The 16,768-nt window shown below is 45.6% G+C and overlaps 1 protein-coding gene across 3 annotated transcripts in view; it reads left to right on the top strand.

Moving 5' to 3' along the window:
- The window catches only part of SLC35D4 (solute carrier family 35 member D4), a 96,312-nt gene that overhangs the window by 3,211 nt on the left and 76,333 nt on the right, over positions 1 to 16,768 (top strand). For 2 of the 3 annotated variants that reach the window (XM_090039809.1, XM_090039807.1), the window contains exons 2-3: positions 7,697 to 7,743; positions 12,812 to 12,889. In XM_090039809.1, coding sequence (XP_089895935.1) covers positions 7,697 to 7,743; positions 12,812 to 12,889 — 125 coding nt within the window. Of the gene's footprint in view, positions 1 to 7,694; positions 7,744 to 12,811; positions 12,890 to 15,355; positions 15,473 to 16,768 lie in introns of those variants that run through there. The other variant, XM_090039810.1, reaches the window with a different exon arrangement.

Genomic DNA, 16,768 nt, shown 5'->3' with positions numbered 1-16,768 from the left:
TGGTGACAGTGGGCAAAAACTCCATATAAGTCAGTAAAACTGGCACAAATGAGATGAGATTCTGTCCCAGGGTTCATATTTTAAATTGGGTGGGGGAGGAACTAGTCTGATAAACACTTACTCCTGTTAATATAGGAAGTAATATTAAGTAATATAATAGCCTAGGAAGGCTGTAATATAATAGTAGGTATTATATAATAGTATAATATTAAGTAATATAATAGCCTAGGCAGGCACATGCAACGCCCTTTCTTAGGGTCATTGCTACTGTTACTTTTGGAAAATTAACCCCCCCAAAATCCATGTACCTTGCAAAAACATGCCAAAAATTAACCTTAGTTGAATTTGCAAGGACATAGGCAGACCAAGTTCTTCGGGCAGATCTGATATCTTTTTTTAGACCAACTCAAATACTTGGAAAAATTCTTCTTTGCGATATGGCCACCCATATGATCAGGGGCCTGGAGGACAGGCATGAGGAGAGAATCTGGGAACTGGATTTGTTCAGTCTGAGTAAGAGAAGACTGAGAGGTGACTTGACAGCTGCCTACAAGTATGTCGGGGCAAACACCAAGATGTAGGGGAGTAACTTTTCAGAAAAGCACCCCTTGGGAGGACGAGGTCCAACAGGCATGAGCTAGTTGAGGAAAATTTTAGGCTTAGACATAAGGAAAAACTTTTTTTCTGTAAGGACATCTAGAATCTGCAACACACTCCCAGCAGAGGTGGTGCAGTTGCCATCCCTGGAGGTGTTCAAGAGCAGGCTGGACAATCATGTAGTTGAGGTCATTTGAGCCCAAATACCTCCTGCCCTCCGGCAGGGGACCGGACTTGATGATCTTACAGGTCCCTTCCAGTCCTACTGTTCTCTGGTTGTAGTCTGTGATTCTATTTTCTGTATCAGAGGGCTTCTGTGGCGCTGGAATAAACCACATGAATGATTTTGTGGTTTTGTTTGAGCAACAAGTATGTGGATTTTAATGGGAGAGGTAGAGATATCTGGTTTTGCTTGAAGACAAGGCAATATCTTTCACTTTAGAGGGTGCGGATTTGTTTTCTTAAATACATTCTCCCTATTCAGAATGTCAAGGAGAGAAGATGCTATGGTTAGGAACATGTAAGGAGAGGGACTGAAACAGTAGCTGTTAGGATGATGTTGAGTTGGAGAAGGTGCTTGGTTTAATTTATTTGGTGAGAGAAGTTTGTAATCACCCTTGTGCAGAATTTTCCCCATCTGCCCCAGGTTAAAACTTTTGTTTATGAGTTTTCATTAATTACAAGGAAAGATTATTGGAATATGGGACTTTCACTTGTCTTAGGCATTGCATGGACTGCAACTGGACCCAGGCATTGCAAGGATATAGAAGAGGTCATGTACCATACATTGATTTAATATACAAATATCAACTTGGAAGCATGACTTTGTAAAATGTGACTTTCTTAATCAATGTACTTCCTCCTTGTGTGTATTGAAGTACACAAAAATAATGGCCTGAAAGTGCTTGGCACTTTACCTGTTAAAGGAGATGGATGGGGGGAGGGTATTGCTCAGTTTCCTTCCAAGATTGTCTTAAAATATTTTTATTACTTTATATTCCTGTTGGTACTCTACATCCACCACTATGGAGACTGTAAGATGAATTATTTTCTGACTCATGTAACAACTGACTTTTAATTTAAATTTGATCAATAAGGACATATTCTGCTTTTACTTACACCTGTGTAAGTTTGTGGTTGGAATTGCTTACATACCTTTCTGAAAAGTGGTGTAGCAGGTCATTTAATGATGCTTCTTTGTCACAATTAAAGGTAGTTTGTACTATGCATTTAATTTCACTGTTAGGTAAGCCACACATTAAAAATGAAACTCAGTATTAGAATATACTATAAGAATTTAGAATAGTAAATACCCGCTGTTAGAATCCGTATTGGTCGGGTTGAGTAGGTATATGGAATGGACAGGTCTTGTGTTGAATGATTCTACTTGTAAATTTTTATTTAGGAGCATCATGAATACTACATGAAAAATGAAGTTATTACTTGCATAATTGCATATTAAGTTGGGGATTTCAGTCCAATAACTTAAGAAATTATATTATTAAACATTAATAATGAGTTGGTATTACATAGTGTCTACTAACAAAATAGCTAGGAAATTTGGACTGAATGGCTAGATAAAGAACTATAATAAATTCACTGGACCTATTCATATGAGTATAATCCCATAGCCTTCAGTGAGGCTAGGAGGTAACTCATGAAGCAGTAGTAGAGGTGCACAGGGCTAACAGCAAGCCAAGTTCTGTTCTCTCTTATTCCACAGCAAATATGGTTGCCTCCGAAGGATCAATTTAGGCATCAAAATAAGATTTGGCTCTTACAAGACAGCTTGCTCTTGCTTCTTATCTGTCCCAAGCTGCCGACTTTTACTTGTAGCAGTGACCGCTTATATTACTTCTTTGAGGGAGGGGCAGGGATCTTTTCCTTTTCTCAAAGAAAGCTGAGGACCTGCTTCTTCTTTACTATGGATGGGGGTTTCATAGTTTCATAGCTGGTAGGGTTGGAAGGGACCTGAGCAGATCATCAAGTCCGACCCCCTGCCATGGCAGAAAAGAGTACTGGGGTCGAACGACCCCAGCAAGGTGTTCATCTAGCCTCCTCTTAAAGACCCCCAGGATAGGAGCCAGCACCACTTCTCATGGAAGTTGGTTCCACATCCTAGCTGCCCTGACAGTGAAGTAGCGCCTCCTGATATCTAATCTGAATATACCCTCTGGTTGGCCTTCCTGACTGCATCCCCACACTGCCAGCCCATGTTCATCTTGGAGTCGGTGATGACTCCAAGATCCTTTTCTGCCTCTGCGCTGATGAGAAGGGCGTTCCCCAGCCTGTAGGTATGGTGCGGGTTCTTCCTCCCCAGGTGCAGCACCCAGGTGCAGCACCTTGCACTTGTCAGTGTTGAATCCCATCCTATTCCCATCCGCCCACCCCTGTAACCTGTCTAGGTCTTATTGCAGCCTATTCTGCCCATCTAGCATGCCCACATCCCCCCACTTCTTAGTGTCATCAGTAAATTTGAAAAGGGTGCTTTTTACCCCCTCATCCAAATCGCTGATGAAGATGTTGAACAGCGCGGGCCCGAGGACCGAGCCCTGCAGAACCCCACTGCCCACATCCCTCCAGGTCAAAAATGACCCATCCACCACCACTCTCTGGGTGTGGCCCTCCAGCCAGTTGGCGACCCATTTGACTATGTAGGTGTTGACACCACAGTCCCCCAGTTTGTTAATGAGAATGGGGTGAGAGACAGTGTCAAAGGCCTTCTGAAAGTCCAAGAAGACTATGTCCACTGCTACCCCTGCATCTAAGGATTTTGTGACCTGGTCATAGAAGGCCACCTGGTTGGTCTGACAGGACCTTCCTCTAATGAACCCTTGTTGGTTGCCCTTATGCATAATCTCCCCTGCTGGCCCGTCGTGGACATGTGCCAGAATAATTCTCTCAAAAAGCTTGCCCAGAATTGAGGTAAGACTAACTGGCCTATAGTTTCCTGGGTCCTCCTTTCTCCCTTTTTTGAAGATGGGAACCACATTGGCCCTCTTCCAGTCCTCTGGCACCACACCAGAACACCATGAGTGCTCGTAAAGCCGTGCCAGGGGTCCCACAATGACCGCAGCTAATTCCCCTAGTTCTCTAGGGTGGAGATCATCCGGATGAGCTGATTTGAATACATCCAGTCCCTCCAGAAGTTCCCTAACTAGTTCCTTACTAACCCTTGGCCTATGTGCGCCTCCCCTGGGGCTTAAGGGGGGCCCAGCAGGGGGGTGTCTGTTCCAGTCCCTGCTCAGGAAAATGGAGGCAAAGAAATTGTTAAATATGTTAGCTTTGTCATCTGGTCTGACAACCAAATTTCCTAGCATGTCTTGCAGAGGCTCCACGTTACCCGGAACCTTCTTTTTGCCCCCTACGTATTTAAAAAAGGACTTCTTGTTGTCCTTGATCTGGGAAGCTAGTCCCAGTTCCATCTCCGCCTTGGCCTTCCTGACTGCCCACCTGCATCCCCGAGCAACTGCAGTATAATCCTCTCTGGTGATGGCCCCTCCCTTCCATTGGGTGTGCGTTTCCCTTTTAGCTAGGATACATTCCCGGATGCTTTTGGTGAGCCATGGGGGCTTTTGTGCCCTCCTGCTCCTTTTGATCCGTGTTGGGATTACCTCCCTTTGGGCTTGGAGGATCGTCTCCTTAAGGAGAAACCACTCTTCTTGGACACCTGGCTCCCCTCCCCTCCAGGACCTCAGTGCTTCCCCGACTATTCTCCTTAGCTCATTGAAGTCCACCCTCCTGAAATCTAGGGCTGCTGCCTTGCTGCAGGCCTTTGCCACCTTGTGCTGGATGGTGAATTCCAGCAGGTGATGATCACTGTCACCCAGGTGGTTGAGCACCTGCAGCCCCCTCACCAGGTCATTGCTGGTGGCCAGCACCAGGTCCAACAAGGCATCTCCCCTGGTGGGGCTGTGCACCTCCTGGGTTAGAAGGAGGTCCAGCATTTGGGCTAGGAACCTTTGTGGGCGGTCAGACCTGGCTGACTGCTCTTCCCAGCAGATGTCTGGAAGGTTCAGGACACCCATGATGACCACGTCCTTTGACCTAACTACCTCCATGAGCTGACTTAAGAATTCCTGGTCTAGCTCTTCCCCTTGGTTGGGTGGTCTGTAGTAGACCCCCACCATTAAATCTCCTTCCCCTTAACTCCCTTGTATTCTAACCCAGAGCACTTCAGAGTGCCTCCTCTGATTCTTTGCTAATTGACAAGGATGTGAATTCCTCCTTAATGTAGACCCCACGCCCCCACCTTTCCTCCCTGTCCTATCCCTCCTGTACAGCCTATAGCCCTTGATATTCGCCACCCAGTCATGTGTTGGGTCCCACCATTTTTCAGTGAGCCCCACTGTGTCTGGGTTGGTGTCAGCTAGCAGGAGGGTATGTTCCTCTTGATTGTTTCCCATACTATGAGCATTTGTGTAGAGGCATTTGAGGCCTCCTGAGGATGTGTGCACTTGCCCCCTACTTTCAGCATTGCCCTGGCCCCTGTTGCTTACCTGCATATATGTTCCGCTCATAGGTCTAGGCTGGGCTGTACTTGTGGGTGTTGCTTGGTTTGGGAGTCCAAGGCTTCCTCCACCTTTGTCTTCCCCATCCCCCAATGAATCTAGTTTAAAGCCCACCTGAGGAGATCCACCAACCTAGAAGAAAACACACGCTTACCTTTAGGGGAAAGGTGGAGCCTATCCCATCTGAGCATTTCTCTTGTCATGATGTGCAGGTCGTTGTCAAGGAAACCAAAGCCTGCCTTAAGACACCATTCCTGAAGCTGCCAGTTGGCCTCTGTGATGCACGTCACATGCCGTCTTCCACGTCCACTCACTGGTAGGACAGAAGAGAAAACCACCTGTGCACCTGTCTCCTTCAGCATGCCCCTCAGAGCGTGGTAGTCCACCATCAGGTGATCAGGGAATCTCCTGGCCGCATCATTAGTACCCACATGGATTAGGACTATGGGGTAGTAATCGGTGGGCTGGATCACAGCCTGGATCATCCCCTTTACGTCCTGAATCTTTGCTCCAGGTAGGCAGTAGACCTCGCATGTCGAGGGGTCCTGGCGACAGATGGGGCCCTCTGTACCTTTCAGGATGGAGTCGCCTATGATGATCACTCGATGCTTTTTCCTCCAGGACTGCATGGCTCGTTTGGCCTGCTTGGATCATGGAGGGCGTGGAGTTGCCTCCTCTCTGGTTGCCTCCTCTCCTTCCTTCTCCTCCAGGGCCTCATACCTGTTCTCCAGCTGGACTGGAGGAACTGGTAATGCTGTGTTACAAGCAGCCCTGGTTCTGGAGGTGACTGTCTGCCACTCTGCAGTGGAGGGCACTCCTTGAGGTGCTTCTTCCTTGGGTGTGTGGCCCTTCAGGGATAGGAAATAGCCGTCAATTTCATCCTCTGCCTCCCTGATTCCCCTCAGCCTGTGAACCTCCTCCTGGAGCTCCCTCACCTGTGCCTCCAGGGCCCTAAGGCGGGCACCTGCAGGACAGGTGTGGGGGTCCCCAATCCCTGCCCCCTCGGGCCTTGCTGGGCAACTCCTGCAGGCTAGGGGGTGGGGGGACGTCAGTGCCCCCATGGGCTCTGTCTGGGTGGAGGCCTCAGACAAGCCCCAGGTAGTCTGTACCCCCCAGGCAGGGGCCCTGGCAGCACTCCATGTCAACACCATCGTAGGAATTGCTGCTTGTTTATGGCTTAGTTCGGTGCCTTCGCCCTGCGCTAGCGGGAGTCTCCCTCCTGGCCCTTCCTGCTTGCCCACTGACGCAGACACCAGCGTGCTCTTAGAGAGGACGCCTGTTTGTGCGCTCTGTTTGCGCGGCGCGGCTCGGGAGCGCGGCTCCCTACCGGCTCAGCTAAGAGGGATCTGGGGGCTTCCCTTCTGGATCTGGCTCAGCTGCATCTGGTCCCTCTGCCCACTTATCTTAGGGGGATCAGCTGCTGCTGCCCCCCACTGCTGGCTCCGCTGCTGCTGCGTCCATCTCCCCTTCAGGTCAGGTAAGGGGGCACACGTGTGTGCGGGACACACGTGTGCCTAGATCCCTCCTCTCCTCCCTGCTCCTGGCTCCTGAGTGCTGGGAGCTACGTCAAACCGTGGCTTTTAAAGGCTGCGGTTTGAATTTTCCGCTGCTGCCCCAACAGCCAATCAGGCGCTCTGGTCTTCCGGGTTAAGATAACCTGTGAGTGCAAGTTATTAGGTGCTGTACAAACATTAGAGAGGGCAGATATTAGCCCCATATTTGGAGATATGATCTTGTGTGAAACCACACCATGTATTTGTATCCACATGTATAGCTCTGCCAGACCCCGCCAAAGAAACAACACCAATACTAACTACTCCTATACATGCTAGATTTCAAGTGCTTCATGTGCATTAGCTAATATTCCATACAAAACTGTGTATAGAAGACTAAGATTGCAAAGTGCAGCATTCAGTCAAGAAATGACTAAGGTAAAATGTAATTTTGCCTCCACCTAGGATGGCTGTGTCATATGATACAGTTTTAATTGTGGATTACATATATTTTTCTTTTAGACCCTTGCCTCATTCAGTGAGAAGTGTAGAAGGTGCTTGGTGGGCATGTCTACATGTTCATTAATGTGCCTGGCTATTGTGCATTAAATTTAGTACTAGTAAATAAACGTGCACTAGGCTGCCCTAATGAGCAGTAGTGAAAGTGCACACTTTTTTAGTGACACTTAATGTGCAGTAGCCAAATTTTACTGTGGATTAGCATATTAGTGTATTTTTGATGTGACACTCTAATGTGCAGTAAAATAGGCTACTGTGCATTAAAGTGCATGTGTAGACACTCCCAGGAAATGTAACAGCTGTCTAGTATTTAATGTCTCAATTTTTCAATGCTTGTCCTGATACTTTTACTCTTCTGACACTAATTCCTGTGCAGATTGAGGCACGGTCTTGTACACCTGAACCTCTAGGAAGAGTTCTGCCTCTGGAATAGGTGTTACTGAATTGCTTTCCAAATTCCTTGCTTAATCCCTTTTTCATAGGAGTTTTTTTGTATTTCATTGCTCTCACAACTGTTTGTTAATTTTGTAGCATCCTGGTTGTCTGATGTCCATTAACTTGGTATTTGTTTTCCAGTATGTCCTGTCTGTCCTGAAATTCACCTACCCTACCCTTTTCCAAGGGTAAGTACAATTTTAAAAATACATTTGTTTGAAATATGACTATAATAAAAAAATATCTAGCTGTGCTGAAGCTAATTTTAGTGCCTCATGTCATTACTGGCTTTTCTTGTTTAGAGAACATACTCCATTAAGCCTTAGTAAAGTATTCATTAACTTGTCTTGGTTAATATTAAATGTCATTATGGTGAAGTTATCTGTTTACCGTATCTGCAGACTCTCCATCAATTGTAGTTCTTTTGTTGGCTTTATATTTTAACCTAGGAAAGCAGCAATTTATAATATTCCCAGTTTCCTTTGAAAAGTAGTAATTATGGTTTATATACATATGTATTTAATTTTTTCTATTATGCTAACATGTAAGCTAGCTTTTGTATCTAGGTTCCCACAAATATAAGCACAATTTATTTTCAAGCTTAGCCCATGTATTAATTGTAATTCTATATAATAAATGATAGGCTTTTTTAAAGGGCTGTAATGAAAATTATTCTGGTTTGGCCAAGTTATTTGTAATGTACTTACTATCGTTGTTGATGACGACTTTTAAAAGACATGGAATTAAGTTATGGCCCCATTCAAATTATGAGGTCAGGATTTTACCCATCGTTTTTGCCTCCTGTGCACAAAACTACTGTCAGTAATATTGGTGAACAGTGGAAGCAGAATTTGGTTTCACTTTACATGCCCAAGTGGCAGTTACCTGGATGCATAACTGCCAGTTTTGGCACTTACACACAATTTTCAGTCCTACTCCATGTTCAGTGTGGACTTGTAAGCAGGTACTTTGTATGTGTGTATAGGAGTGTAAGTACTGACATTCTGGCTTGGCAAAAAATGGGTGAAAGACCAGCTCTCCCGTGTTTTGGCACAGTGGGGCTCAGCCTTCTGCCTCTGTGGGCCAGATGTGTGGCGCGGGGCCAGTCCACAGGCCAGATTGGGCCACGCACTGGGTTCCTGGATTGGGTTCCAGACTTGCCCAATGTACTAGGATCAGGCCCTGACACCCTGACTCCTGCATGGCAGAATTGGGATCCAGGGCCCTGTGCTGGCCCTGGCTCCCAGGATCAGGCCCCATGTGCTAGATTCAGGGCTATATGCTGGGAGTTGGGCTCTTGTGCTGAGACTGTGCCTCAGGGCTCTGCACCGTGTCTGCCCAGTCCTACGTGCCAGGACTGGGACCTATGCTGCCCATTGTGCCTGATCCAGCATGCAGGGCTATGCTTTCCTTCCTGCAGGGCTCCCCAGATGTCTGGAAATCTGGCAGCAGGAGAGTGGTGATACTGCTCCCTTGCTGCCAAATTTTGTGACTCATAGGGAGCCCTGTGGGCCATATCACTCAGAGATGGAGGCTGGATCTGGCCCACACAGGCTGGTGGTTGAACACCACTGTTTTAGCTTAATTGCCTAGTAGTTAGTTCACCTACCCTAAAAGAAAAGAAAAATATATGTGCTCATCCAGATTCTAGGCCAGGGGTGGGCAAAATGCAGCTCATGGGCCAGATGCAGCCCCTAAAAAATTTAGAAAATTAATCTGCCCCTGGCTGCCTGTCATGCAGCCTTCAATGGCTTGCCAAAACTCAGTAAGTGGTCCTCCGCCCAACATAATTGCTCACCCCTGTTCTAGGCCCTCTCACCCAGAGGGTGGGTCTAAACCTACATCTCTCTGACTGCCTAGCATAATAGAGAGGTTTCTGCTCAGTTGGGAGCAAGGATGCATGCTTGCAGATTCAGGCATGGGGGGCAATTTCACCCTGTCACCTTTTATTCTTGCTCTACTCCAAGTTTTAAACCAACTGCCTGGCAGCAGCAACAACATTTCTATCCAGGCTAGAGCAAGGGAGTCGATTGACTCCAGGGCTTATTCTGATCCACCTGATTCCTTCTAAACTCTTCATTTGACAGGTGTTAATGTCCCTCTCTCCTTTTTAAACAGTCTTGATGTTTGCTAATCAAGCCATCCTTTCTTTTGCAGTTCTGCTGTCTGTTAGCTGCTCCTGGTAACGTAGCTTCTGTTTCACAGCCCTGCAGAGTGCTTGTAACTCTAGCTAAAAACATTAACTAAGGTACAGAAATGTGTACTCAGGTAAACATTAATTCAGGAGTAGAAATATCTTTCAGTGAAGCAGTGGATGCACTGTCAAGATGCCCAAGAAGGCTAGATCTTATGTTATGAATCTGAAAAAGAGTTGTACATTTAAGTCTAATGACTGTAAACCTAATGAAACTACATCTTTTGATAATATTTTGCTTAGTATGTTATGTTTTTGATACATACAATGTAGCAAATAAATGCATATTTCAATAAAATTATATTTGTTTTTGTTTCAGTCTTAAACTGAATAAATACTATAGCGCCAGTGCTTTGCATACAGTGGATTCCTCTTATTGGAATCACTTTGGGCAATAGTGATTTGATTCCTTTAAAAGGAGACTTTTTTTTTTTTTTTTTTTTTTTAAGAACACAGATACTCACTCCTCCCCCACAACCCCTTGGCCCAGCTCATTCCTCTCTCACCCCCACCAGCCCCATGGCCCCCCTGCCCTGCCAGAGGGGGCCTCAGCTGCCAAGGCTACGGGGCCTGGGACTCAGGTCCACAGCCCCCTGCCCCTGGCAGGAGGCAGCAGCTGCTGCAGCAGAGTGGAACCCAGCTCCCCCCTGCTGCCTCCTGCTGCGAGCTTGGGTGTGGGTGTTGGGGTCAGCTCCCCAGCGCGACCTGCACTTCCAGTGGGGTGGTGGGGGGGACCCACACTTCCCAGATCTGTACATGGTGTCGGGGTGGGGGTGGGGGTGAGTGCAGGCAGTGAGGGCAGGAGTGTGGGATTGTACCCCTCAAAGCATATGCAGGGGGCACGTTGCCAGGAAGCCCAGCCCCTGCTCCCCCTTTCCCCTCTCCCCGATAAGCTGTGCACAGCCCCGTCCCACTCCATGCTGGTGGCCCAGCCCTGCCTAGCTAGCTCCCTCCTTCTCTATGGGGGCTCAATTCCCCCCCTTCTCCCTCCAACTTACCTGTGGGAGCTGCTCTGCAGGCTGCCTGGGGCTGTGCACATGTACATGCACGTGGCTTCCCCTGCCTGACCACCCTCCTCCCTCTCCCTCCCAGCCCCCTGCAGGCTGGAACTCTTCCAGTCTGCAGTGGGCTTCTCACAATACTGCAGAATCCCCAGACTTCTCCTGTAAAATGATTCCAAAAACCAAATATTGTGATTCTAATATGAGCAATTTTTTACATGTAATAATATACAAATGGTTTTGGTTTCCGCATATTGATTCAAATAAGCGGCTGATTCTATTAACCAGCAATTCTATAAAGGGTAATCTACTGTATTTGTAAAGCTTCTAGTTTCTTTTTAACTGGAGAAAAACATGTTGTATTATATGTGATGATGTAACAGACCATCTGCATCTCCTTTTCAATATTCTTGATCTACCTCTGGGCACAGGCTAGAACCCGGGCACTTCTCTGCCAGAGCAGTAGCCATTCCACTGAGCCACACATGTTCTGGTTTGTCCTCTTTCCCCTGACTGTGCTCACATCTACCTCACCTTGGCTGCCCAGAGGGCCAACTTCAAAAGGAGGGCTGGAGAGGGAATTCTGTGAGTGCCTTATCCACTAGGTTGTTGAGCTAAATACGTGGAAGGGCCCCCTGTCCTTCTACTCCGGAGTCAAACACCTGCCTCTCATGGGTTTTTGCTAAGTACAGGTTTGTGACTTTTATTCAAGGCAGGCATGCATATTTTTAAATCTTGCACCATTAGTTCATCTTTTCTCTCTTCTTTCCTTGCCTACATTGCACATTGATGACTGACTGCAAGGAACATTAGAAATAATTTCCATGAGAATCTCCTTTTTTTTTCTTTTTCTTTGGGCCATCAGGTCTGTTATACCTAACAAGAGTTATAAATTATTTCTGTAGGAGTCTGTTCTATGGTCTCTAGGTGCACAAAAATTACTAAACTTTTTTTTTTCTGGGTGAATATGTAGAGAACAAATAGTAAGTAGGCATTACGAAGTCAGCATTCACTAGCAGCTACCAGAATGTAATATCTGAGTTACCACAGCTATTTTCTTTATTGAGTACATGGGAAATGCTGTTCTGTGTCAGTTATCTCAGTAATGGTCAGTAAATACTGATTTTTAAATGTGGTTGGTTTTTGAAGACCATTTATAAAGCCTAACCATGCTTTCCTTTTAGATTTGCAGTGGGTGAATAGGGAAGGAAAAAAGAAAACCTGCCATAATGTTGTCACTGCGTGTGGCATGAAACATTCTCTCTCTAATATAAGACTTTGTCTTGCATATGGCTATGGACCTTGAGCTATCATTAACTTCTACAGGAGTGGAAGACACTCAGCACCATGTAGCATACTAGTCCTCAGTACCAGAGATGAATGTTCTCCATAGGACTTGATCCTGTACTGTGAAAGTTAATGGGAATTTTTCATTAACTTGAACAAAAGTAGGATCACGTCCACAGTCAGCATCAGGCTTTCTCAGCTTTTAAACCATTTGTATATTTGTCATCTGGAGCAGGTAAAGGAAAGTTGCATTGATTGTTCTTCATGTTCCCACGGACAATGAATGAATGCTTTTTTACTGGCATTGCACTCCATAGTACAGCATGCGATAAAGGAGTTCTTTTGTTTTGTTTTGTCTTTTACAATGAATATAACTAATAAACAAACTGCCCCATTGTTCATAACAGTTCCACAAATTACAGTGGTTTAGCTTTACAATGCAGTGGACTTTTCTGAACTACACTAAACATTTCCTGAACATTTCCTTCCTTTATATAGTCTATTTGGTTTGATTTGGAGGTAGCAACTGGAATGATGGGGTTGAAAGTTAATCACAAGGAGGAATTTCCAGGGAGGATAATAGGGTTGCAAGGTAAACAGATTCAAAGGTGATATTCCAGTTTATGGAGTAGTACAATCAGGGGTGCAAGGTTAGCTATGGCAGAAGCCTCCCTATGCTATGTGTCAAAGTACATTTAAAAGGATATCTCCCTTTCAGTTTACAGAACAAAACAGAGTGACTGCTTTTTGGTTTTCTTCTTTTTGTTGCTTCAGATGGCAGACCTTAATTGGTGGACTTCTGCTTCACATTTCTTGGAAACTGGGCTGGGTAGAGATAAGCATCTGCTCAAGGTACAGTGACCACCACAATGCACAACTAACATTTATTTTTGACGCAGTGGGTCATGAGACTCTTACTGTGTGTTAGGCTAATACATTGTGCAGTAGCATGTCACAGCAAAAACCGTGCTAATAGCCTACTGAACAGTGTTATAAGGCTAATGCACAGTAAGTGTCCCTAAATAATCATGCACTGGTGCTGCAGTGCATGCAACAGGAGACCAGCAGGCACAGAAGCTTGGTCCTCCAGGGAGTTACTCTGGGTACTGGCCAGAGCATCTCTACTCATTTAGTTGCATCCTGGCTCCTCCAAGATGCCAGGAGGAGCAGGGAAAGGGCAGTTTGCCTAAAGCAGCAATTTGTCCCACACCAAAGTGGGAGCAGGGGCATGCTCTGTGGCAAAAAATAGTGGCACAATTTGTGCTGCTACCATTTTTGCCTCTGCAAGCGCACAACCTTGCATGTGGGGATGCACTCCTTGTGTTGCACTTAATGGCAGTTAGACAGTGAGTGCAGTTACCATATAGATTACCATCACACAGATCTACTCCCAAGTAAAAAGTTGGATGCATCTTATGAGTGACGTGAGGGCTTTTCATGAAGAGCAAGCAGTGATAACTGGTGGCATGACAGGTTAGTTGATGTACATTTTTTTTTGCATTTAAATGAGCAACTTGTGAAATGGCAATATTAGTTGAGTGAATCTCAACAAAAAAGCATGTGCACATTATGAAAAAGATAAATATTAAATAACTGAATGTACTAGTTTTTCACGGAATAATTTTTTTTATGAGGACTGGCCCAAATTTTGGTTTTACTTACATGAAGTTGCACAAATTTTAGTGAGATTTCAGAGTAAATGGTAGTAGAATTTGACCCTGTAGGTAATTTGGATAAGTGGGAATGTTTTAGGTTAAAGTTTTCATTGATTTCAATGGGAAAAGGATTCGGCTCTAATAGTCTTGCTCCAGAAGGATAGTAGGAGGTGTAATGACTAGTACTGTTATAAGCTTTAATTATGTAGCATTTCTCTTTGCCCTAAATTCATTCTGGAATTGCTAGAGCTAGTTGGAAAATCATATCTTCCCATAAAAAATGTTGATGAAAGCAAAAAAGTTATTGTTGTTTATTTTCTTTGTAAAATACACATTTTTTGTCAAATATGAAAAACACTACCAAAAACAAATGGGGAAAATGTTATATATGTGTTTTTCTTTTAATTCAATGAAAACTTGAGAAATTTTGAAGGAAAAATGGACATCATTTTTTGTTTGTTGAAAAGTCATTTTCTATGAAGAAAAGTTTGATTTATAAATTTACTTTTACCAGTTCCAGGGGTGTAGGTTGTAGCCATGTTGGTCTAAGGACATAAGCAAACAAGGTTCTTTGGGTGAATCTGATATCTTTTATTAGACCAACTTAAATAGTTGGAAAACAATTTTTAAGCAAACTTTTGGGTTCAAAAACCCTTCGTCAGGCTAAGGAAGTTTCAGCAGTTGGTGTGTGCTCTTCCTGGATGGAATAAATGGTAAAGAAGCCAGAGGCTGGGCTGGTATGCATACAAGATAGGCAGTCAGTGAAGCTGTAGATTAAGGAGATTGACTATTTAAGTTGGTCTAATAAAAGATATCAGATTCACCCAAAGAACCTTGTCTGCCTTTTACCAGTTCTATTTTTTTATTGTGGCAATAAAGGATTAGAGCCACTAGATGGTAGTCTACTCTTGGAAAACTGAGCACGACAATCCCTGAGACGCTTAGCGTTTGTGGAATTGATTTTGTATGTTAATGACTAAATTAAAAAATCAGAGATAGTCAGTGATTAAATTTCAGTAGAGCACTTAAGTACAGGCTTAAATATGTCTCTGTTTAGCAAAGAATGTGAGAATATGCTTAAAATTTTAGCACCTATTTTAGTGTTTTGCTAAATTAGGACCCTAGTCCAGATCTCTCTCATACAAACGTGTGGTCCTCTGTAGCTTTCTTTTGCTAATAATGTCCCCCCTCCCCTCCCGTATAATTAATACATTCTGGAAGAACATGTTTGTCTTCAGAATACTGGCCTAATGATCTGCTTTCTGTGTAAAGTGTAGAGGTAGATGCCACAAATACTGTATCCAGTTTCCAACACTTCTGTGTTGGAAAGATGTACATCTTTAGCAGTTTAACATGTGTAGGCTCTCAATTTCTTCACCTGCCTGACAGATCTTAAATGCGTCCTGAACAAATCTGAATTCTCTTTCCAAATACCTCATAATTTTCTAATACATGGAGGTTTACATACTGTCAACTTTGGCATTAAAGACTAACAAACCCCAAAGTAGGAGTTTCATAAGAAAACAACACATGCTCAGTTCCACGCTCTATGTTTCTTAGAGGAAGTTTTCTTTAGCTTTCTGGATGCTCCACATTTTTTTTTACCTGCTTTCTGGACCCGCTCCGAAAATGAAGGATTGATTCACCTTCCTTCTGATTTCAGGAGCCTGGCTGTTAGAGATGCACCAGTACATTCGTCCAATATCGGATCAGTACCGATATAAAGAAAATTGTCTATATCAAATATCAGCCCAATGGCATGGAGAGCTGCCTCCAGCTGGTAAGTTGGAAGTGGGGGTGGAAGGAAGGGGTTGGCGGGGGGCAGATCAATGCCCCCCCATGGTGAGGGAGGGGGCAAGGGCAGGCGCATCCCAGCCAGGGGAGCATGGGATGGAGGCGTGGCTCATGAGGTGGAGGCAGCTCCACTGCTGCTTGCACCCCGGGAGGGTGGCGGGGCTTATGCCTCTGGATCTGTGCAGCTCAAGGCAGGCTGTAGCTGCAGGATGGAGCTGGAGCCAGTGCTGCATGGGGCTATTCTTGCCGGGGGTGGAGCATGGGCAGCACTGCAAGGAGGCTGCAGCCATCCCAAATTTTACTGCAGCTCTGCTCCCAACCCTACATTGCTGCCCACTGCCCGGCACAGCCATGGCTTTTCCTGGCATTTGGGTGGAGGCAGGATGTTCAGCCGGGGCTACACTGGGCAGCGGTGTGGGGCTGGGAGTGAAGCAGCAGTGAAATTTGGGGTGGCTGCAGGCTTCCAGCACTGTTGCAGCCCGCTCTGAGCCCAGCCACCGCCAAGAACATCCCCATGCAGCACCGGCTCTGGCTCCACCCTGCAGCTGCTGCCCACCCTGTGCTGCACATACCTGGGGGCACATTCCCCACTGCCTCCACCCTCCTGGGGTGCAAACAGCAGCGGGAGCTGCCCCCATCCCACAAGGCACACCTCTGTCCCATGTCCCCTCCCACCCTGGCTGGGCAGCACCTGCCCCCTCCCTTACCATGTGGGGCATTGATCTGCCCCCCATGCTCCCTTCCCTTCCCCTCTCCCCTTCCACCACACTGGACTTACCACCTGATGGCAGTTGTATCAGATCAATATCAGCTGATATGCCTCCTTAAATATTGGCTATCGGTATTGGCCCCCAAAATCTCTATCCATGCATCCATACTGGCTGTAATTTTCAGTAGAAGTTAGACCAGGAAGAAGCAGTTAGGAGAACTGGAGATATTCCTTCTCATGGAATGGTGTATAACATCTCCATAGTACTTCCAGTATTGTATGTACTGTGTTGCAGTACTCTGGGCTTCAAACTGTAGTCATTCAAAGAAAACTATCATCTGCTGCCTAGCTTTGCTGCCTGCTGACTACCTTGTCTACCAGCATTGCTGAATGACGAGACCACTTATTTCACCTGCGGCTAATGATCCCACCTGCACAAGGCTAGGGACAGACATTCAAAAAGTCTAACCTGAATTGATTCCATCTTGACAGAGTAGTCTAACCTGACTAGGCTAAACTGGTATGCAACTGTACAGACATCCCAGAAATGCAGGGACATGCCTGTAGTGGCTC

This window comes from Crocodylus siamensis, chromosome 3, assembly GCF_052110815.1.
Source record: "Crocodylus siamensis isolate JL-2025a chromosome 3, ASM5211081v1, whole genome shotgun sequence".
Classification (NCBI taxonomy): domain Eukaryota; kingdom Metazoa; phylum Chordata; order Crocodylia; family Crocodylidae; genus Crocodylus; species Crocodylus siamensis.
Note: the sequence above shows the minus strand (reverse complement) of the source record. Positions and strands in the feature narration are given on the sequence as shown.